Source organism: Rissa tridactyla, chromosome 12 (genome assembly GCF_028500815.1).
Source record: "Rissa tridactyla isolate bRisTri1 chromosome 12, bRisTri1.patW.cur.20221130, whole genome shotgun sequence".
Taxonomy (NCBI): Eukaryota; Metazoa; Chordata; class Aves; order Charadriiformes; family Laridae; genus Rissa; species Rissa tridactyla.
Genome location: NC_071477.1, coordinates 6,517,599 through 6,540,518, shown reverse-complemented (window position 1 = coordinate 6,540,518; position 22,920 = coordinate 6,517,599). Strand labels below are relative to the sequence as shown.

At 37.1% G+C, this 22,920-nt stretch overlaps 1 protein-coding gene across 1 annotated transcript; it reads left to right on the top strand.

Annotated features, from left to right (window-relative positions):
• The first annotated feature begins 7,122 nt into the window (after positions 1–7,122).
• Positions 7,123–21,849, top strand: SPO11 (SPO11 initiator of meiotic double stranded breaks). Its single transcript, XM_054218649.1, has 13 exons — positions 7,123–7,220; positions 9,740–9,853; positions 12,853–12,941; positions 13,579–13,645; positions 13,859–13,967; positions 14,607–14,693; positions 16,378–16,414; positions 16,637–16,746; positions 17,668–17,767; positions 19,038–19,075; positions 20,677–20,753; positions 20,952–21,063; positions 21,730–21,849. Exons 1-13 carry the CDS (start codon positions 7,123–7,125, stop codon positions 21,847–21,849), a joined length of 1,158 nt encoding a protein of 385 aa, XP_054074624.1.
• Positions 21,850–22,920: the final 1,071 nt, after the last annotated feature.

Sequence of the window (22,920 nt, the reverse complement as noted above, 5' to 3'; positions counted from 1 at the left end):
GTGACTGCAATAGCTATTTCTGAATAAACTATCCATAATAGCTCCCTGTGTGGATATGCTAGTCTGGAAAAGTCATGGGTCAGACAGCAAGTTGTTGCAGAATAGCTTATTCTGCAATACCAATTCCAGTCAATTTTCCAGAGTAGAAAAGCCCTTAGTCCACAGCTCCAAATGCCTGTTTGCACCAGAGGATTTTGTCTTCAGAGAATAGTATAAATTTGTTCTATTCAATTCTTTAAGGCACAAATTCAGCACTGCACTCCCTTTGGGATCAATATGTGAGATCAGCCAGGAACAGCTTTAAATTGTCGATGTTTGTATTTATGTGCACAGACTCCATAGTTTTATTAATCAAACATTGAATTAACACCTTGTTGTAGCTGCGAGCTGTACACACTTTCGGCTGTGGGACGTCCTTGTGATTCTTCTGGTCCAGTACCTTCTAGAGCCCGGTCCTAAACCAGAAGACAGAAAGTTGCCAGGAAGAAGGTCCATCGAGCCAGACTCAAGACAGTTGGGAGTTTTCGTTGCCAACAGCAATGAAACAAGGCAAAACAGAGCAGAATGTCGTACCTTCCTCCATGCCCAAATACAGAAGATGGTTTACAGCAGAGACGTTTTGAGTTTGCTCTGAGTACAGAGAAAAGAGTGGTCTATAAACATACAGAATGGACTCAAAATGTATCCTGGACAGGCAGCGCAGAGCAGTCTTCACTGAAGGCCAGTTAACAATCTCACTGCATCCAGAACTACTTATACAACAACTCTGTAAGACACATTTTGGGCTGGATTCATGTTTATATTTGAATCAGAGTTTTTCTCTTCTCCTCCAGTAAAAAAAAAACCAGCAAACCAAGACAAGACATCTATGCTGCTGGTTTGGTTTTTTTTTTTATTTTATATACTTTTTACTAAGCTTTAGGACCCTCAAAAGCAAAGGCTGCCATTTATCCAGAATTACATCACAGTGCCCCTGGCATTTTTGTGGTGTGGACCAATTAACATTAGTAGCTTAATTAAAATCACCAAATGCATTTTAAAGGATGACATACAGTTGATTTTAATCTAGGCTTCCAAAAATGAAGTCGAAGTCTGTTAATCAGCTGCCCCACCCTTTTTGTGATTTATATGGCCCACAGTACTCAGTGTCAGCACAGACTCCTACATCATCCTCTTACTTCATTTTCCCCAGGCATTATTAAATAGTTAATAATAAAGGTCTAAAGTCCATCCCGAGTTTTACCTGTTGGCGTAAATCCGGGGCCATGACAGCACCAGTGTAGTATTCACATAAATGAAAGAACAGATTTTGGCTCAAGTATTTTTAATGTACAGCAGCTGGCATTTTTGGGTTTAAAGAGCAAAATCGCACCTGAGTGTTCATGCTTTCTAGGATTTTGCCAACAAAAGGAAAACAGAAAATAAACAAGACATTTTACTTTTTGAAAGGCAGAAAAAATGGTGCAGCTGTTTCCAAGACCGCTATGTTCAAGCTGTCCCATGAACATGGAATAAATGACATTCTTGCTCTCCAGTTATGTTTTAGCACAAATGTCTTCCATTTGTTTGTTTCAACATATTTTCCCTTTAACACATTTTTTAAATCAGATTTTTTCCTAATAACATGTTTATTCACTGTTCAGTTAAAACCAGATTTGGATTTTTACAAGTATATAGAAGTTTAGAAATCAATTTGTTAGATATTGTTACTGCTTCTGTGGTATGACATGTAGCTACCTGAGAACTCACCACTGTTGGCGAGTGGGTTTGGTCAGATTTTTACCATACTGACAATAAGAGCAGCTCATTTCTGGGAGTTGCCAGAAAGAGAGGAGGGAATTGGCTGTAAGTCAGCCATAGTCTCCTAGCCCTATTATTTATTTAGCTGCTATATAAGCACTTCAGCCCAGATTTTAATTTGATTCCCATTCCTAGCAATGAAAAATGGGGTAATAAGTAAATGATTGGTGTTTGTCTCTCCGAAATAGACAGGCATTAGGTGCGGGGAGTGGCACCATGCATTTGCATGATCACTTTTATTATTCAGCTGTCATGGGATTTTGATATAGAAGACAGCAGAGAAAGAGTTTAAAATTTTGCTCATAATATAGAAATTATATTTATTATTTGCATGGGAGAGACCTGTAGGTTCTTCAACAGCAAGACAATCTCTTTATTTTATTTTCAGCAGCCACTTACACACACTACAAGAAGGACATGGACTCGTTGGAGCGGGTCCAGAGGAGGCCACAGAGATGCTCAGAGGGCTGGAGCACCTCTATGGGGACAGGCTGAGAGAGTTGGGGTTGTTCAGCCTGGAGAAGAGAAGGCACTGGGGAGACCTTACAGTCCCTTCCAGTACCTAAAGGGGCTACAACAAAGATGGGGACAGGGTTTTCAGTAGTGCCTGTTGCAATAGGACAAGGGGTAATGGTTTTAACTAAAAGAGGGTAGATTTAGACTAGATACAAGGAAGAAATTTTTTATGATGAGGGTGGTGAGACACTGGGATAGGTTGCCCAGAGAAGTGGTAGGTCCCCAAACCCTGGAAACATTCCAGGTCAGGTTAGAAGGGGCTCTGAGCAACCTGATCTAGTTGAAGATGTCCCTGCTTATTACGGGGGGTTGGACTAGATGGCCTTTAAAGGTCCCTTCCAACCCAAACTATTCTATGATTCTACAATACATGGAGGCTTTGATGTTTCAAAATATTTTCTCTATGTTCCTCCACAACATGCTCTTCGAAGGAATAATAAAAGTAGTAGAATGCCCAACTTCCCCATAGAAAATCCTATCTCATTTCCATCTAACTTTTCAAAGCCTTAGAGCTGCTGCAACTGATTTTATTTTTTTCAGGCAGGTTATATGCCTGCAGTTCCTGTTTCAAAACTGCGGGAACCATGAGAAGTTGAAACAGTAACCAGGACTACAGAGGGAGAATCAGGCTGAAGGAGTGCCCTCTCTTAGTGTGGGACCAGTTTAGGAATGAGAAATAGTGGCTATGATAGTATTGGGCAAGCTCAAGCTTCTCAGCATGTAAAAATTATGTCTTGGAATGTTCAGTCATATAATGCTGCCTGTTTGCAGCTTAATTATTGTCAATGAACTAGAGTGCACATGGAATTTATGCTAAATTGGGAAAAGGCATTCTTTTATTTAATTTTCTTTGTGTTTCTTTGTCTCAAATACATGTCTTGCCCTGCCACCCGGAGTACATTACTGACCCTGAAAGCATTAGAAAGTGTTGGATCTTAAAATCCCTGTGACAAAGGTTAGATGAAACTTACTTTTCCTTTTAAGAAAGGCCTGCTAGAGTTTATTTCTGGATGAAAGATAAAACACAAAAAGAAGAGATGGTAACAAAAGCCCACTTCCTCTTACGGTGATTTGGCTCACCGCAGAATAAATATTTTACAGGTGTTTCTCACTCCAGAGCCAGGTAAACTGAAAACATGTATCAGTTGTTTTTGATTTCTTTTTAACCAACCATGTTAGTTGGAAGGAGATACCCCATTTGAAGTTGTTAGCTGTTAGTCGTGAATGACTTTTCATCTCCTGTTTCTCTGGGCTTTGCTCATTAGAAAAAGATCAGTAACTTTTCATGTAACTGGCAGGTGATAGATCTGGCTCTTGTTTCGTCCTTATTCACAGTAAAAGCTGTTGGCTCACAAAATGTCTGTCCTTCCAAGGACTGTCCAGATCACAACCAAAGAAGCCGGAAAGAAATTGAAGCTTGCTGGAACACAGTAGGCATGCTCCCAAGAAGCTCTTAAGTGGCTGGTTGAGATTTTTTTTGTGTGTTCTTACTGTAGGTTTTGAGCCTTCATCTATCTCCTTAACATTCCTATCTGGCCCAAATACTTCCCCTTGCACCTTTTACAGAACTCTCCCTTTTTTTAGGCTTGAGTGAAAGACATGCTATTTGACATTACTTGATAATAGCCGTGTCAGGTCCACTGGTCCTACCAATCTATTAAAAGAATTAAGGACAGACCATTCGGTGAGAAATACCACAGCAATCATGAAAACTTAACTTAAGAGACTAACTACATATGAAAAGAGGAAAAATCATTTGATAAGGTATGCAGTGAAGAAAAGGAAAAAGCATATCTATACTTTTACATCTTTTATATATTATTTATTCTACTCATGCAGTTATTTATATATGAGAAATCAATAATGGCCAGTTTAAAATCTTGGCACTAAGATAAATGCACTTTTTTGTTCTGTATAGCCCTTTCATTGGGTAGTGTGTAGCGATAGGAACAGTTTTTGATCCAGACAGGTTCTTCTTCAGCAGTTACAGACTGACTTTGAAACTGGCATCAGACAGCTCATACAGACTATTTCATAGCATAGCTTCCTCCAAAAGTACACTGATAAGAGCATATGTTTATAATAGGAGAGAATCTTAAGGGAACTTTTTGGGAACAGGGTATCTTTTAAAGCAAACAAATCTGGAAGTGCTTCATTACCTATCATACTTGTTTTATCAAGGATTAGTGAAATTATAGTGTTACATTTAACGGTTTCAAAGTGGTATTTTTTTTTTTCTCTGCCATCTGTGGTGCCCTCTACTGCACATCTTTGTCGAAGCAAGACAAACACTGCGCTAACTGCATCAGCTACACTGCTTTTCTCACATTTTTCTTTCCATCTTAATATTTAATAATGGTTCATTATTTGTTTTCCTAAGAATTTTCTTTCTAATATATATAAAAAAAATGCAGTCAGTATTTGCAATTGACATTCTTTTTGGTTTTGTGTGGGGTCTTTTTTGTTTTTGTTTTGTTTTGTTTTTGTGAGCAGAGTTTAAAAAGGGGAAATGAATAAATAAAGAAAGAGGACTTTAGGAAATGAGCCTTCTAGTTCATGTATTGATTGTAGTTCTTTTACTGGTCGTATTCTGGATACTAATTTATGTCATTATATATATGTACATATATTTATATATGTGTGCACTATTATGGTTGAAGCATGGAAATGTTGTTATTGTTGCTTGTTTTGTTTTGTTAACTCAGGTGTAAGGATTGAGTGCTTTGGTTGTGCTTTTTTTATAATTGCTCTTTGCTGCTATGAAGAAGAGACAAGTCATTAAATTAGCTTCTCAGAAGTTGATGTATATAGTTTCGTTTGCAGTCTGTTGCTAGGGGCATGATATAATTTTGTCAGTTCTATATCAAACAAATATCTGTTGATTTTGATGTTGAATTGTTGGAAAGAGCTACAGAGATTTTACATAAATATTTCCGGAGTGATCTCAAGGTACCTAAAGGCCAAAGACTTAAGATAAAAGATCTGAAAATTTCAATTTACTAATTCCCCTTCCTTTTGCTTGCCTCTGTTAATTGAAGCACCTTGTGTTTACATCATCATAGCCTGAGGTTTTCCTTGAGTAAATCAATGCATGAGTTTTTTAATTACCTACCCAGGCTGGATTTGGACTGCTTGCTCTTAGGAGTACTGAAGAAGGAAAGGTTCAGGGGTAGTAGCTAATGGAACAGCAGGAGAAACCAGCTGCCCCCAACATTTTAAACACTACATCATCTAACTTGCTAACAACAAGTCTAAGCATCGCAGCATTTGAATTGCTGTTGGCAGCAAGCTCAATACAGCACAGCTTCCAATATTACTGACTGCTGTGCTTAAAAGATGATATTATCAACAGTGGGCTTTAAAAATTTTTCTCTAGAAAGGACAAGCCTTTAAGATATCTGTCTCCTAAGTAACTGCTAACGCTCTCAGAATGAAAATACACTTTGGCATATCAAAACTGCAAAGGTGAGAGCAGTTTAAATGCCTAGGATTTGCTTTCTTTCACCATTGAGCTGCCAGTGAAGGAGCCCTGATCTCTGCACTCAAAACCCACCGCAGGGGTCTGTTTCGGCGGTGAAGAGGAACCGGCCACACACTGGCGTGCTCTTCTGGCGTTCACAGGGCCTCCCAGAAGTATTACAGAGTTACAAAGAGTTTAAACTTTCTGAAGTGAAAGAGAAGACTGGAATTTTTGGAGGAAAAGGTGAACACCTAAAGACAACAGGCACAAAACGCACCGAAATAATAATCGCACGCGGGGTTTCTTTTCAAATTCACAGTCTGTCTCTGGCCATGCATCTTCCATTTTGAAGTGGTGCCCTCTGGCTGAGGATGCCATGTGAATCATTAAAGTCTTGGTTCAGCCGTAAGTCTTACAAAATTTAGCATTTTTTTCTTAAATCTTGGCTTCCTTAGAAACTGGTGATTCATGACTCTTAGAATTGAGGGTTTATTGTTTGTTCAGAACACAAGTTTTTAACGGTGTATTGAGAAAGATTTGAAAACATATCCCAAGTCTATTCTAAAATTTCTGAATGCTGAAGGCAAATTATAAAAATAGTATGAAATACTTAATTTCAATAGAAATCGAATTCCACTTTGGGGAAGGAAGCTGATTTTTCAACACTTGGACTTGCACTGGCGCTTTCAGCTTTTTTGGCTTTCTTCCAGCCGCTTGAGAACAGCCAGGAAAAGGCATTTGATACTGAGGGAAGAAAATAATTGCTGGTCGTTCAGGAAGGATGAAAACGGTATCGATGAACCATTTGGCCAGTTTGGCCGGATTTGTTCCAGTGACCCTGAGATCCGGGTGCTATGAAGTTTGTGCTTAAATATCTGCTTATGCAGCTCCAGAGGCGGCTTTGGGGGTCGGCTCCCAGCGGAGGTCAGTCAGGAAGGGCGGGAGGAGGTCCCTGTCAGGGTAGGCGGGGCCATCTCCTGTCTGTTAGCAAGAGCGGGAAGAGCCATTGGTCAGTCAGGAATGGCGGGAAGAGCCATTGGTCAGTCAGTCAGGAAGGGCGGGAAGAGCCCTCGGTCAGTCAGGAGGGGCAGGGCCGGCTCCTGTCTGTTAGAAAGGGCGGGAAAAGCTCTCGGTCCGTCAGTCAGCAAGGGCAGGAAAAAACTGACTTTGGTTGCGACAGAAATTGTCTGCTTTTTCTCTCTGGCCCTGTAGTTTGAGCTCAGATCATGAGTTTTAAGTCCAGCATGCAGAATAGCCTTTTCTAATGTCTTTGGTAATCTCTTTTGCTTCTTTTTAACATGACGCCGCCCCTTCCAGAGCAGTTGGATCGGTCTGCACCAGCCCTCATGGAAGACCATAGTGTGTGTTCCACTGAAGTGCCAGCTGTGAGCAAGGACAGCTTCAGGGAAACAAGTCTGTCTGGTCATGAGAGCCACGTCCCTAGGTAAAAGATGTGAAAAATTCTCCCTTTCTGTGGTAATACTGAAGCAGGTGGTGCACCACTGCATGTAATGGGCTTGTGCAAAAGTGAAAAACATACTCCTCTACAAAAACACAGGGGAGAAGGGGCTCTCACACTGCAAACAGCATCTCCGTTCCCTCAGACGTCTCCAAAAAGTCTATAGGTACAGACAGAAATACAGAAAACCGTGACAAAAACATACTGAATTTCACTAAGAAAAAACTTTTATCATTTTTGAAAGACTCTTTCCATACACAGTATATCAGCCTCAGAAGCTAGAAAAGACTGTGAGTATCTTAAAAGTATTTTTAAAGGAAAAGGAAAAGTATAATAATAATGATGATGATGATGACTTGGAGAGTTGTTAGCCTGTGTGGCAGGCTGTGGCAACTTTAGCGACGTACAGTTCTGGGTTTTGGAGTGTGTTGGTTTATTACATTGCAGATTTTTATTTGTAACTGTTTCTCATGTGTATTTATATTGTTTGCTTGCTCAAGGCGCTCTTTTATGCTGTTAATGTTGAAGAGCATTTCTTGTGCTATATGGAAACAAGTATCTACTTATGCTGCAACATGTTAGAAGCGATCAGGCAAACCCTGTGAGATATACCCTTCTCTGCTCAGATTTCGCAGTTAACTAAATCAGAGTGAATTTTAAGCAGGCATACTTGGCCAGTATTGTATGTTTTCTTATTAAAATTCATTTATTCTCTGCAAAAAGAGACAGAATATCAGCAGGGGGTACACAGAGAATTGCTGTCCTCTACCTCCTATTTTGCCGCGTTTACAACTTCTGTTGGCCAGTAAATTGGGAAATTTGGATTGGAACAGAAACCAATTCTGCAGCAAACTTTGAAGTACATCTGGAATATCAAGACAGTTACAGTGAACAGAACCAAACGAATAAGTAAAATATTTATGAGTATCAAAGCAATGACATGGTTTAGATTTCCTGTCTACCTATCTGTTCTTTCATCTATCTGCCCACATATATTTTTATTGTCGTCAACACTAATTTTTATTATGTTGGAGGTCTGCACCATCGTTAGCTTTGCTTACCTATTTTACCACTTGCTGCATTATACATTTAGCTCACCAGCCAACTATTTCCTCTGTACTTAATAGAATTTCTATTTTGGATATGGCAGTCCAACGTAGGATTTTAATTATGAGTAAGAGAATATGAATCTGAAAGTTAGAGAATCTTAGACTTGATTATAAAGGTATTATACAGTAGAAAATGAATTTACATATTGTCAGCACGCCTTCTTGTATTATCAACACTGCAAATGCTTCACTGTTTCACCTTTGGAAAGCCATTAGTCTCTCTGTATCCAAGTTTATTCATCTGAAAAACAGAAAAAAATCTTGCATTGTTTTTGTTGGATGGTTTAATATTACTGGACATAAATGTAAGCAATACTAGTAGGGTTTTTTAATACAGATACTATTACAAATAACGTTTTAAAATAAAAGGTTAATACTTTCCAGGAATTACTTTCAAAAAATTATAAACTAGTTTCAGCAGAATGAGGACTAAGTGGAAGCTGAGCTACAAAATGGAAGAAACATATTCAGCTGATAGAAGAGAGGTTTAATGGCACTTCATTATTGTCGACTCATAGCTAGGTTTTAAAAATAATTCTTGCTGATTTTTTTTTAACGCTGGGATAATTAATTTTGTGTGGTGTGCACTGGTATTCACTCATCTTTTCTTAGTACATTACTTAATGACAAAGTTGGACTTTGGTGATAAAACTTTGAGCTAAAATAAGTTTTGTCTATTATTTTAATTCCTACCTAAACTTATGATGGTGCATAGTACATTTGTAATTTTAAGGACAGCTGAAATGTTGGAGTCAGATTGCTTATGAAAATAAAAAGCATCTGTCATAACACTCAAACTAGCCTACAGTTTTGCTGCAGGGATCTGCTGCAAGGTTGCTTTGTCTTTTAGGTGAAAGATACAGATTTTATTCTTTTCACGGTGCATCTGTTGAGACTAAGCCTTCATATAATTAAAACCCTTAACAGTTTGTTCAGGGCAACAGATCAAAAGGTTAACATGCAATGGTACAACAGGAAGTATTTGTACTCTTGAACATTTTTAAAATTTACAGCATTTAAAAACAACTTAGCCCAAATCATAGCCAAAGCCAATATTACATCATTTATAGTAAACCATGAATCATTAATCACAAACCAGCCAGTTGGTCTAAAAGTTCAGCTGGTGAAAAATTTGATGGTTTCAGGATTGAATAGAAATGTACTTTTAATTGTGTCCTCAGTGATGCATCTGGAATAGAAAGTCAAAAGATTTTAGGGAAACTGAACAAAACAAAATTAAAAAACAAGAGAGTTCCTCCACATTTCTGAAATAAATATATCCTTGAAGCAGTTTTGGATTACATGATTTTTGTAGGAGGGGGGATAGATGATCAAAACTCAAAGTAGAACTAGATTTTATCACATGAATCGTATCATTAACTTTCTTTGTTTCAGTTCTGAAGTTCTTGAAGCAATAGAAAATGTTATTGAAGATGTATTTAAAAGCTTGGCTCAAAAAAAAGCACCTGTTCTCACACTGGCTAACAGATCAGGCTGGAGGAACATAGAGTAAGTATTATATATTGTAAAGTCCTGCCTTATATTAATATAAATGCCATGAATATAAATTTGATTATCTAATTTCCAGAAAAGTTAATCATACATAGTTCTATAAGTATTAGAATCAATAAATAATTTGACTTCTTAAGAAGTAGTGGACAAATAAAAAGTAATGCTTAGTAAACACTCTGCATGAACAGGCATCATGTATTAAGTAAGAGCAGACCATAGCATAAAGGGGAATGTAAAACTACTGTAAATAGGGGTTAGAAAGGAGAAGGATGTCCTATAAACGTTTTCTGGAAGCGGTAGAAACCAGAAATGATAAGTCTCATTAGAGTGAAATAATCTGTTTTAGGCTGGAAACAATTATGAGCAATTTTATCCTCTAAAGCCCTTTCTGTGCTTCATTTTTCTCTGCTTTTCCTCATGGTATCTTATTTCTTAAAATGATAGTGATAAACGTACCTTTTTGTTCTTCAGAGAAGGTGCATCTCACCTCTTCCTGTTGTATTTCTTACCTCCTTGATGTGTTCTAAGCTCATTACCAGCCAAATAAAGCAAACCAAGCTTCCAATATGTTATCTAAATTCCAGATCTTATGCCAGGTTATCTAGAGAGGATCAGAGAAAAAGCAACCTGTCCTCCTTTATAACATTCTTTGTGATTTGCAGAAGTTGCTTGTGCAACGGTATTTTTCCAACGAGCTCATTTAAATTGAAAATCCCTGAAACCAAGAGATTAATTGCTTTCTATAATACAAAAGCAAAATGATAAAGGAAGATGCAAGTCTATTTCTTGCCCTGTAATAGCTTTGGACGTCAGTGGGTGAGAGGATATTTAGATTGATAAGATTGTGGAGGTGCTTGTAAGTGGATACATTACAAAAATTTGAGGCTGAGAAAGCATAGCAAACCTTCCACACGTAACACTTTGGTGGAATACTCATTTAAAGAGAACAATTAAATTTCTGTCAATCAGAAAACCTGAGGGGCCTGAAGGTAATCAGTCAACTGAAAGGCTTGTATGTTCCAGGGAATTTAATGGTTTGTGTCTTGATAGTTTGACAAAAATGTTTCACTCAGATGTCTGTAAAATTAAAATACTGTAACAAAGTTTTGCAATTTTTGGCAGTCTGTGGGGAAATGGCATTCCAGGCTAGAAAAACAAATGTGAAATGTTATTTGCCATCAGAACATATAGGGGGAAAAACGTTCAAATTAAAACAAGTTAACGTCACAGTATGTTAAAAATAAGACACATCAATCACATTTAAAAAAAACCCGAACCATTATTTATGGTGGAGAAATGTAATCTTAGATATGCATTTCCCATTGAATAGTGACCTATATCCCACTTTAATACAGGAGTTTAAGATTAAAATAAAATTAAATAGACAAATAAAAATAAAACCAGAATTCCGAAATATAATATGAATGGAAGAAAATACAGTCGGTGGGGCATTTTTCTTTCTTTTTTAGGCTGCCTTTTCATACCTAATCTGCACAGCTGGAATCTGCTGGGCAGGAACTAGTAGAACGAGAGAATGATTTCATGTTTGAAATGTTCCTTGTAAACATTTGTAGATGCCCAGAGAGGTATTTACCAAAGAATGATGTCAATCAGTGAGAACGCCAGGCCTAAAGCAGTGCAATCAGTTTCCATTGTCCACCTGTATCTTTCCAGAAAAAAAAAAAAGAAAAAAATTTATAGAAAACTGCTCTGCTGGGGTAAATGCAAGCCTAGGAAGACTAGATGTCCGATCTATCAATCTATTGCCAGTTTGCAGTTGCCTTTATGAAATATCTGTGGGATCCGCATTGCTCAGGTCTTTCAGCACACTGTTTTCTGAAAGGGGCGTTCTTTATTTAACCTGAGAGAGCAATCCAGCAAAGCTTTGATTACTGTTTTTCTCCCTGTTTTGTACAGTTACAATGCAGGGAGCATGCAAGTGAAAAGCACAAATAACTTTTAAATGTTGTAGCAGAAAGGCAAGAAAGTTACTTTAAAGCTGTCAGGCAGATGCTCCCCTGCTGTTTGTTATTGCTGTCACTTCACATATGTGCATCGTGGTGTGTTCTGCCACCCAAAGGATGCATGGAGCAAAACCTTTGACAAAGAAAGAAATTCAGAAACATTATGTGAGTTTAAATAAAATTATGGCCATTTTACCACCAATACTTTTTAAAAGTACCTACAAAACTTTGAAATTAAAAAGAATGCTTTAAAGACAGGACTGTCATATCATAAGGCACTAAAATAATTTTAAGTAAAATAATGAAGTGTCATTAAGAAAATAACTGATTCTCTTGCTGAAATGTGCACGTTCAGACATGAAACAGTGAAGCACAAAATGGAGAACTTCGTTTAGATTAAACAACTATTTAGAGATGAGGATGGACTGCACTTTTGTTTCCAAAGGTTAATAATGGAATATGGTTGAGTTATTCTGATAATACTTTAAGGGCATAAATTAGGTAGTATTATTGTAATATAAAATAGTAACACTTTTTCATACATTCTAGGTTAGAAAGTCAGTCAGACTTGATTTGCATTCTAATAATGATTCACATTTTTTCCTGTCATTTCTCCCTTTGTTTTCATGCTAGAATATTGATGCTGATATATTAACAGTTATAAGTATGTATAACATATTTTTCTTTTCTCTATTTTTATCTGGAAACTTCTGCATTTTAGGCTTAAATTCAGTCTTGAAGTATCTCCTTGAAAAACTCTTTCATGTTTTGAAGCCAGTGATCAGATCGGGGGGGGGGGCAGTTCAGTAATGTTTTGAATGGGTCATTTTGGCAGATGGTGTCTCCTGCCTGCCTTTTTCCTTCGCGCCACTCCAACTCCACCCAAATTGATGGTTTCTGTACTGAGTCTGAAAATAGCACTAGTGAATTTGCTTATAGGAAAGGGGTCTGAGTCTGAATTACCTTGCAGAGAACAATTTACATATACTCAATAAGTTTACAGTTTTATTGTATTTGTTTGAAATGTATCAGATTTAGAGATTCTGTAGGTCTACAGATGATACCACATTGTACTACAAAACAAATAAGAAGTGACTGTCCTAGATCAGCACCAAAATTTGGTAAGTTAAAAAAGTCCAAAAGCAGAATTCTTGTATTTTAGTTCAAAACTTTGTAAAAATCCAAACACAAACAAACAAAAACATAAAAAAAATAGGCATTGTGATTTAGAAGTCTATGGGTAATATAACCTGATGTTATGACCAGCCCTTCAGCTTTTCTCCACTAAATTGTAGTGAGTGACAGTGAAATTAATACAGCGTTCTTACAGTTTCTTTCTACCCTCTCTGAATAAATATCCGCTGAAGGTATTTTCAAAAAGTCTTAATGCAGAAACATCACCCTTCTTCAAAAAGTCTTAATGCAGAAACATCACCCTTCTTCAAAAAGCTAGCTAGTAAACGAATCTCGGAATATGGACAATATGCTGATTTCTTATTCTAACTCAGTCATTTAATTTCTTGGCCTGGGCAGCGGGGCATACATTCCCTCACTTAACTCCATCATATTTTTCCTAATTATGCTAGAAATTATTGAGTCTATTGATTAGTACAGCCTCTCTGTATTTTCATAGCATGTTAAAATATATGTTTCAACGTTTTATGTGATGAGACACAAATATGTGTCAATATAAAGACAAATTATTGTATATGCATTTCTGAAAATGGATAAAATGTTTTGTAAAATGTATCTTTTCAGCTCTGATGCTCAAAATATTATCTATGATCTATAAGATGGTGCAGACCAATACTTATGCAACTAAAAGGTAACATACTACATTTCTGTAATTTCAAATAAAGTTGTATTTTAAGAATGCTATTGTGAAAAACAGCCTGTAGGATGCAAACCTGTAGGATAATGGATTCCTGTATGTAAAATGCTTTAGGTTGATTTGATTATCCATGTCCTCTATAAAACTCTCATGAGCCTACAGCTGTTTCAGTATTATAATGACAAATACAATATTTTGTCTTGATAGAGACATATATTATTCAGATACACTACTGTTTGGTAGCCAAAGTGTTGTGGACAATATAATCAATGACATTTCTTGCATGCTTAAGATACCTCGGAGAAGTCTACATATAGTAAGTGGCGTATTATGAATGTTTTTATCATTATTTCCAAATCATATAGATCTAACTGAAAGCTGAAATACAAAGAAAAGTTATAAAGAGGAAATACGTAGTTAAAATAAAAAGCATCATTTGTGCAAATGAAACCTAATTATGGTTTATCATAGCACTTGAAAGGTTTCTGTCTTCAGAGAAAATTCATAGAGTTTGCTTGCTCCAAAGAGTTTGGGGCAAACTGCCAGCAAAACCACAAGGCCTTTTGCTATTACTTACTGAAGGCAAAGCTTAAACTTCAGAGTGCGAGAGATCTGTTTAGCAATTCATACTCAAATAATTTGCTTACTTGGGGGTTAAATGAAAATTTGAAGTAAGTCAGAGATGTACCAACCTTTCAGATTTACTTGTATCTCATGCCTTACAAGAATTCCTTTGTATCTATAAATGCAGTTGATAACATAATTTATTGTAAGTATGCCTTTATATCCATGATGGCAATAATATTGCTTAGCATTTAAAAGGTCGATGGCAGTTGATAACTGCTTATTACTGGTCAGAATTCTTTTCAGAGGTTTCTTGGTTTGCCTGTGGAATACAGTAACGTAACAGCATGTAACTTCCAATTTACTGTATACATCTTACTGTTTTTTTCAGCTGTCTACAACTAAAGGTTTTGTTGCTGGCAATTTAAGTTACACTGAGGAAGATGGTACAAAAGTGAATTGTACCTGCGGTGCAACAGTATGTATTATAAAACAATAATGATAATTCATAGCATCTACCTTTGCATGATATCCAGCACTCTTCGTAGCTCAGATTACTATATACATTTATTATACAGACCTGTGCTTGTGGCAATTTGAGACATTACAACCTCGGTGAAAAAAGAAAGATAAAAAGTATTGCTGAATTGTAGTGCAATTCTGAAGCTCGCCAGGAATATATCTTTTGGATATGGTTTTTAGCACTACCTTCTACCACAGGAGCCGTGCAGAGGAAGGCGTATATATTGTGTATCTTAGGCTTTATATTACAATGTTCTGTCAAGTAAGTGCTCTGAATCAAAATTCCTGAGCACTCTGAATATCCTTTGTTTCTGTCACAATAGATTGATTTCTGGCAGAGCAAGGAAACAAGTCTTACAGCCTGAATTAACAGACTCATATGGTCCTCAATGAGCTGCTTTTACCACAATGGGCAGGCTTCTCTAGTACCAATAGCACAGATGAGAGACTGAACAGAGCCTCTAAAATTAGAGAAAGATGCCTCTTCCTGGACCCAAATTATGTTCTCATTTACAGAAGTTTAATGATGATACTTCATCAGCATAAGAGTTGATATTATCTTCATTTGCTGTACTATCTACATTCACTGTAATATCAGGCTGTTTAGTTTTAGGATCATCACTTATACAGGAATTACAGACATTAGAAGGGCTTGTATTGTCAACTAATTTTATCAAAGGTGGCACTGAGCTAAAGAGTAGTTTATAACCATGGTTTCGTGAGAGTGAAGAGCCAAAGGTGGTTTGAAAAGATGAGATTCAACTAATCTGGTCCTAAAAGATTTGCTATAGTTGTGTAGAATATGAAAGCAGGAACAGAACTCAGACTTGCTGACTGTTGTCATGATTTCCTGGAAAATGTGTTCATTGCGAGCTTAAGTCGGTAATTTCAAAATGGAATGATAACCTTAGCTGTCTACTATACTTTGTTTTGAGGCAGAGCATAAAGACCCCTGTTGTTAATGCTCTTCTACGGCTCTTCATATTTTTATTTGTTGAGTTGTTCCACCCTGGCACCGGAGGTGATTTAGCAGTCAGAAGTAAAAACAGACCACACACTTCAAAATATACGTACTCTTTTGCCAAGTTCTTCCTCCAGTTCCTGTTTTCTCATCCATATGCTTGCCAGATTGAGCCAATCCTAATATGAGATGTAAAGTAAACATGACTATGTCTTAGAAATGCTGCTCCAAAATAGTTATAAAATCAGGTTACACGTTAATAAAAGAAAGGATTTAGTGGTCTTCCAAGAAGAATACTGAAGTGTTTTAAGCCTGTATTAAATTTGCAAACTTCACACCAAGCTGACACTTTTTTCTGGCTAAGACAGATAAATAATTAATCAGGACATTGTTATCTCTGTAACGCCCATATGATGAACAATCTTCCATGACAGTAGCACAAATACTTTTGAAAAGCATCTTGTTATAACAGGAGGACTCCTACACAACCATACAATAGAGCAGGATATGAATGGTTGAATATGCTTATAAAGAGATGAAAATGTCAAGATTGATCTTGTATATAGAAGATGAATGTTTTTTTCAGGATGTAATTGTGTCCTTCATTACCTAATGTTGTTATTTTAAAATATATCATTTTCTCTATTTAAAATGATTAATCTCATTTTTGTTGTTTTAGGCAGTCACTGTGCCATCTAATGTTCAAGGAATTAAAAGTATCCTTTGAGCAAGAACTCTCATTGTAGACTGAAAAAATAAAGCAAAACCAAAGAATATTCCAAGTTAAACAATGTTCTGGTAATTTTTTCTTTGCTTGTTGGCTCTGAAATTGAGTCATGAACACTGCTTTTGGCTCCAGAACAGGTATTTTAGAGCATTTAGTTTTAATTGATTGGTGTGATGGGTCATTTTACATGCAGCTAGCCTTAACAGAAAAGATTTAATCTCACATGCCAAATTTATGTTAATTGTAGAAAAAGATGCAACTTTTCAGAGACTCCTGGATGATGACTTCTGCAATAAACTGTCCCCATGTATAATGATTACGGTATGCATCTTACATTTCATATTGTGTAGCTAGACATAGAGAATTTAAATAATACTTTAGCATTGTAGTGGTGCTCAAACTTGGTCAAAAGATCATAATAAAATTAATATGAAACATATCTAACAATATTTTTTTAAATTTTATTATCCTCCTAGAAATACAAAATACACATTCTAAAGACTTATTTCCTCCAAACATCTCCTTAGAGCTTGGTAGCTTATCAACTTCACGTGCTGCTGCAAAGTAGCTGCCCCACTCAGTCTCAGAAATGTTAACTGTTGAGTAACCTTTTGTCCTTCAGGATCCTCGGTTTAGCAAACCCAAATGAAATAGAATTGGTTGATTTTGGATTGTACTGAAAGAGCTATGGAGCCTGGAGAATTAATAGGAATGTGTAAATGGAATATGCATACCTATGTGTTCTGGGACAAATTTGGCTCACAATGAGGAAAAAACATATCCCCATACCTAAGAGAGATAAGCATTTATACTATGCTGCATGCTGTCCAGTTATAGTTAGTCATAGCAACAACTTGTTTTATAGTGTTTCATTAGTTCCATAAACATTTTTAAAAAGAAAACAGTGGCCGCCTTAGACCAGCTTATACAGATACCAGGGTACATCTATACATCAACTCCCAGACCTTACATATTAATGCCTTAAATAGAGGAATGTATGATACTTCTATAGTGCCTGTAACCCAGGACATCTGCTGTGCTTCTCCCCAGCCCGCTCCTCTTTCCCTCCTCACAGAGCCAAAATAGGAGCATACAACTTTCCCTGCAAAATAGCTGCTGGAAAAGTATTTCTGCCAGCATTCTGTTTGTTTGCTTGCTTTCAAATGACAAATGTAAACACATATGTAGCCAGATGCTATTTTAATTATTTTAAAACTGTCTGCTTTTGTTTTCTTTCCTTAGGGAAGAGGCGTACCAGATCTTAATACACGACTTTTGGTCAGAAAGCTGTGGGATACTTTTCAAATTCCCATTTTCACCCTTATGGATGCAGATCCACACGGTAAATCTGTAGAGGTTCAATGACAAAAGGAAAGCAAAACGTATTTAGAATGTTTTTTCTCACTTTTATGGGAAGGTACTCAGAGCATACAGATTCAGCACAATCAGAAGGTTCCTGCTTTATGCAAAATATATCTAGGCGTACAGAGGGACTTTAAATGAAACATCAGTACTGGCTTTACATCCCCATTGAATATACCCTTACCCTCTGTGAGAATTTATTGTGCTTTGAGGTATTAATAAGAATCTTACCTTGTACCTAAAAAGGAAAAAAACTTTATAGAATTCGTGGCTCAGAATAGAGCTAGATTTTGAAAAGACCTGTGAGGTATAAGGATAATGAAATTTTATGATCCGTTGCATGATTCCACTGATTTTAATGGAAGTTAGGCACTTGACCACTTCTGAAAGTCTCAGGAGGTCCTAGCTGTATCTTTACCGAGCTAAATACCATTGAAAATGTTGCTCTGACAAGAATTCCAGCTGTTGGCTATGCTATTCCTTTTGTAAAATAAAAGGAAATAACAGGAACTTTTGCAAACGTTGCTCAGTTTGGTATAAAGCAAAATTTTTAACTACATTATGAACCTTAGGCCAGACAGACATCAAGAAAATAGTATGTTTGAGCAAAGTGAGGCTTGTATTGGTTTTAAAGTAGTTCACATACACTTACATTAATAATTCAACACTCATGCCAATAGTTTACATTAGTGAAAGCTAGAAACTACGAGTCTGATGCCAGTAGGAATAAAGTCAATCCTAAAACGAATCCATCACATTCTGGATGTGCTATTCCATTACATCAGAAACAGGTCTGAAATTTCCCTCATTTCCTGAGGGATTCTGTGGATGTGAGCGTGTATGCCTTTGTTTGAATTCAGAATCTGAATTCACATATGCAAAATGCAGAAAATCTCTTATATCTATACACTGATACCACCTGAAATCAGGGAGATCACTGCAAAATGAGAAGCAGCTGCTTAAAGCAGTAATATTAAGAGATATGGACTACGCAGGCTAAAGAGCTGATTATCTTTGGTTTTGAAATGACTATGTACAGACAGCGTGAAACATTTATGTAAAGGTGACATGTTATGCTCAAATTCTGACTATTTTGACATACCCTAAAAATAATTGTAAACCATAAAGAACCTCACTAATCATGAAGATGTAACTGTTATGCCATAAAATAAAATTCTTAATGGAGTCTTCTTAAACATGACCAGTGTGCAGATAAACAGACACTTGACATTTGGTATTCTGCAACCTAGGTGTAGAAATAATGTGCATCTACAAATACGGATCTGTGGTAAGTACAATTTTTTTGCTTCAAATATATTGTTTTGTAGCCCAGCCTTGAAGCTGAGATGTATGAAACATTACAGCCATTTGTCGTGGTTTCGGCTGGGACACCTTTGTTAGAATGGTTACTGCCTTTTATCATTTTGTTTCCACACAAAGACACAGTTTTTAGGCCTCGTGTATCTGCAGAAACGGCTTCTTCCTGCAACAAAAAGAAACTGGATAACAATGAGACGTGTTTCATTTAACTATATTACAGTTCTTCTCTGCTGCACAGGCAGCCTTCAGTCCAAATAGAAAAGTTTTCTCCATTTTGTTTTGTTTCTGCCTTAGAAGAGAAATGAAGGCTGGAGGCCTTGGGAGGAGGAGGACATAACTTGTGAGATGGGTGACTCTCCACAAAATGATGTTATGTTGGTAAAGATTTTGTTTTGGGGTGAGAATTCACTTGTGGATACATGTGTTAGTGTGGAACATTATGGAAAAAGAGGCAAAGGGAACAAGGAGGTATTGTTGTATTACACTGCTAAAAGATGTACAGGAAGACAATATGGAAGGCAGGCAGACAGGTGGAGGCAGAGGGCAGGAGCAGATCAGTGAACTGTTCAGTACAGCAATGGAGAAAGAACATCCAAAGTAAAAAAAAAAATAGAACTTCAGAAAACTGTCAGACATTAATGATGTCAGAGTTCAACAGAACTCCCAAGTTTTCAGGTGAGCTGTCACACTTTCAGCTCTCCTACAAAGGTGTGTAAACTTTGTAAAACACCATTTTCCAGGAGTAAATTAAATTGTCAGGCTCCTTTAAAAGTTGATTTTTTTCAATTACGGAGGAACAGGTGTATCAAATGAAACTAGAATATGTCAAGTTCGTTACAGAAAATGGAAGTATTCCTTTATACATGTAATTTAACTGTGATACTTTGCTGTAGGGTGCTGTAGATGACAAAAGTTTTCATGGATTCTAAAAGCAACCCGACAAAATCAAGTATTACACCACCACCACTTCTGGCTCAGAAAGTTGGAGTCACAAACCGTTGGGAGCAGGGGGAGTATTCTGAGAAGTATCATTAATTGCTTATTTGTTTTTTCACTCTTCCCTAAGATATTTACTGTAGCCATGATACTGCACCAGATGAATCTTTGTTTAGGATATTTTTGTATGATGTGGTACTTTCCAGCAGAAAATATTAGAAATTTCCAGATTTGATTGTCATTGCTCCTCCTGGCTTAATTGCTTTTTTGGTTTTGGCAATCAGACTCATATTGACTATAAAAAAAACCAAACAACAAACAAACCAAAAAACAAACAAAAAAACCCACCAAAAAACCCACCAAAAAACCAAACAAAACTATTCAGATCTAGACCAGCCTAAACTGGACTATTCTAGAATCTGTTATAGGCTGAAGGGTGCAGGTCTTAGCGAAAGAACGGTTTCTGGCAAGGGGACGTGGTAAGCTTCAGTTGCGCTATTTTATCCTTATACCTTTCCGATAGTGAAAATACCTAACTATCTTTGTAATAAAATCTGACCATGACCTTGGAAGGCATATACCTCAAATAATTTAAAAGTCACTGAATGTTATAGTTGACCTTTCTTATTTTAGTCAATGTCTTTTGAGGCCCATCATCTCACCGTTCCGTCTATAAAGTGGCTTGGTCTCCTTCCATCTGATCTTGAGAGGTTAGTTGTTTCCCCAAGAGAAACAGAAGTATTCTTCTGTTTTATAGACAGGAAATGCAATCTGACTTAACGCGCAAACTGATGTTTAAATCCATTATTCTTTTCACATATTATTTTGGCTTTAAATATAAAGAAATAAGTTGGAATAAATATTTTTTAAGTATATGAGAAAATTTAACAACTTTATTTTCTTTTGAGATTAAATATACGCAAGGATGTCCTGATTCCATTTACAAAGCAAGATCAAAATAAGTTAGCAAGTATACAAAAGAGACCTTACATCGCTTGTCAGCCAATGTGGAAAAAAGAAGTATGTATAAACCTCTTGTTTTCTATTTCTTACTTCCCACAGGACAAATCCTATTCTCTGCAATCCTGTTTTTCTTTATGATGGCAAACTCTTAGTACAGCAGAACCAGTAAGGTTTTGCAGCCCTAGAAGGCGGCAGGAGTGAGACAGCGCATGCCCGCTGTCTCTGAATCAGTGGGCCTCAGCGGCTCACAGGCCAGAACCAGCAGCTTTTTAAGCTTTCCTGCCATTAGTCATCTGATGATCGTATGCTGTACAGGGGATTTTACTGCTTTCCTAAATATTACACAATATATTACGTCTGTACAAGGAGGGGAATGCTTCCAACAGTTACTTGCTCAGTACTAGTCTTCTGATCTCACCCGTAGCTTTTAAAGCATATATCCCATTTTGGGCATATATTGTGTGAAATGGTTAGAAAGGAAGAAAAGGTATTGTGTACCTTGTCCTTCCCGTTTATACTCACCTTACACATTGTTTGTGTTACTGTGAGGTACACACTAGAGAACACATGAATGTACAGTAAAATGAATCAACACAGTGACAGGGATTTTGCATTTAATGGTTCTCATGCACATCCAACAAGTGTAATTCTTATTTAGATAACCCTGGATCAGGCTGTTACAGCGTTGCACATTAATTTGTTTTGGTTTTTTTTTTTTTTTAGCTGGAAATTATGGCAGCATCTCAACTGAAAGCTGAAATTCAAGTTTTAACTTCTCTTTCATCAGATTACCTTTCCAGAGTCTATTTACCGAACAAACTGCAATTTGGTGGATGGCTGTGAATGCTTGTTTGCAAATGAAGTGTTTTTTTCTTGATATTGATTTATTTTGTTGACTGGGCTTAGAAAAAATGCAGAGACACAGAGGAGCATGCTTCAGCTTTTTGTTATGTTTCTTCATCACTGTATGTAGCTTATTATCTATTTTTCCTTTTTCAAAACATAGAGAGAAATTGCAGTTCTTTTACAGAATACTGTTGAGTCCATTCTGTGGCTTCTGCACCATAACAACACCAAATGCAATGGTACATACATAAAAAGATAATTAATTAAGTTTTTTCTGGATAGAAAATGTTAAATTCAAAAATGTATCAAGGAATTGCTTTGCCTTCTGCCTTATAGCACTAGATGATGCTGTACCAACCTTTTTATTTTTGAAGACAGTAAAAGACTTTGTTAACAATTTATTGCACGTGCCTCCTTCTGGAAATTATTTTAAGTACAGCATCGTGGCATTTTGTGTTTCTTGTAAATTCAGAACAAGAAGTCAGAGATAATTCTTGATTACTGCGTATCTCGAGCAGCTATAAATGTTCCAGCAACCAAATTACTATTTGTCTTAAATGAACTAGTAAGCAAGCAGGCGTTAGTGATTAAGAATTTAATAAACAATCCTGTCAATGATGCACAGCGTTAACAGAATGCCGTGTTCATTTTATCTAGTTGGCTCTAAACAGTAAAAGGAGCAGGAAACGCGATGATTAAAGTGTACAAGTTTTATGCGAGAAAACCAAACTGACTGCATAGAAAATACTTCCAAAATCGATCTACACAGTCATGGTCGTGGATGGTACAGATATTACTTTCAGCAGACTTATCTAGTTGGGGTTTTTATTTACCGCACAGCAGCAGTGTTGCTACCTATCAGCAATGCCTAGTGTCCGGCTGCACGCTCAGGCTGGACGCGGGACGGACCCACGGCTGCTGCAGGCACAGCCCTTACACCCCGACGGGCGGCGGTTCCTCACGACGGTCCGGCCGCAGGACCCTTCCTCCGCCTGGCCCTAGAGGAAGGCGCCTGCCCGGTCCCCGCTCGTCGGCTCCGGCCCTTTCCCGCCCCGCCGGGCCCGGGCG

Bases quoted from the DNA above. Each gene is read 5' to 3' on its own strand.
- SPO11 (XM_054218649.1), top strand. From the start codon at position 7,123: ATGGAAGACCATAGTGTGTGTTCCACTGAAGTGCCAGCTGTGAGCAAG. The intron at 16,415-16,636 runs GTATCCTTTGAG...TTAACAGAAAAG, and splicing joins TAATGTTCAAGGAATTAAAA to ATTTAATCTCACATGCCAAA. The intron at 21,064-21,729 runs GTATGTATAAAC...TTTTTTTTTTAG, and splicing joins AGCCAATGTGGAAAAAAGAA to CTGGAAATTATGGCAGCATC.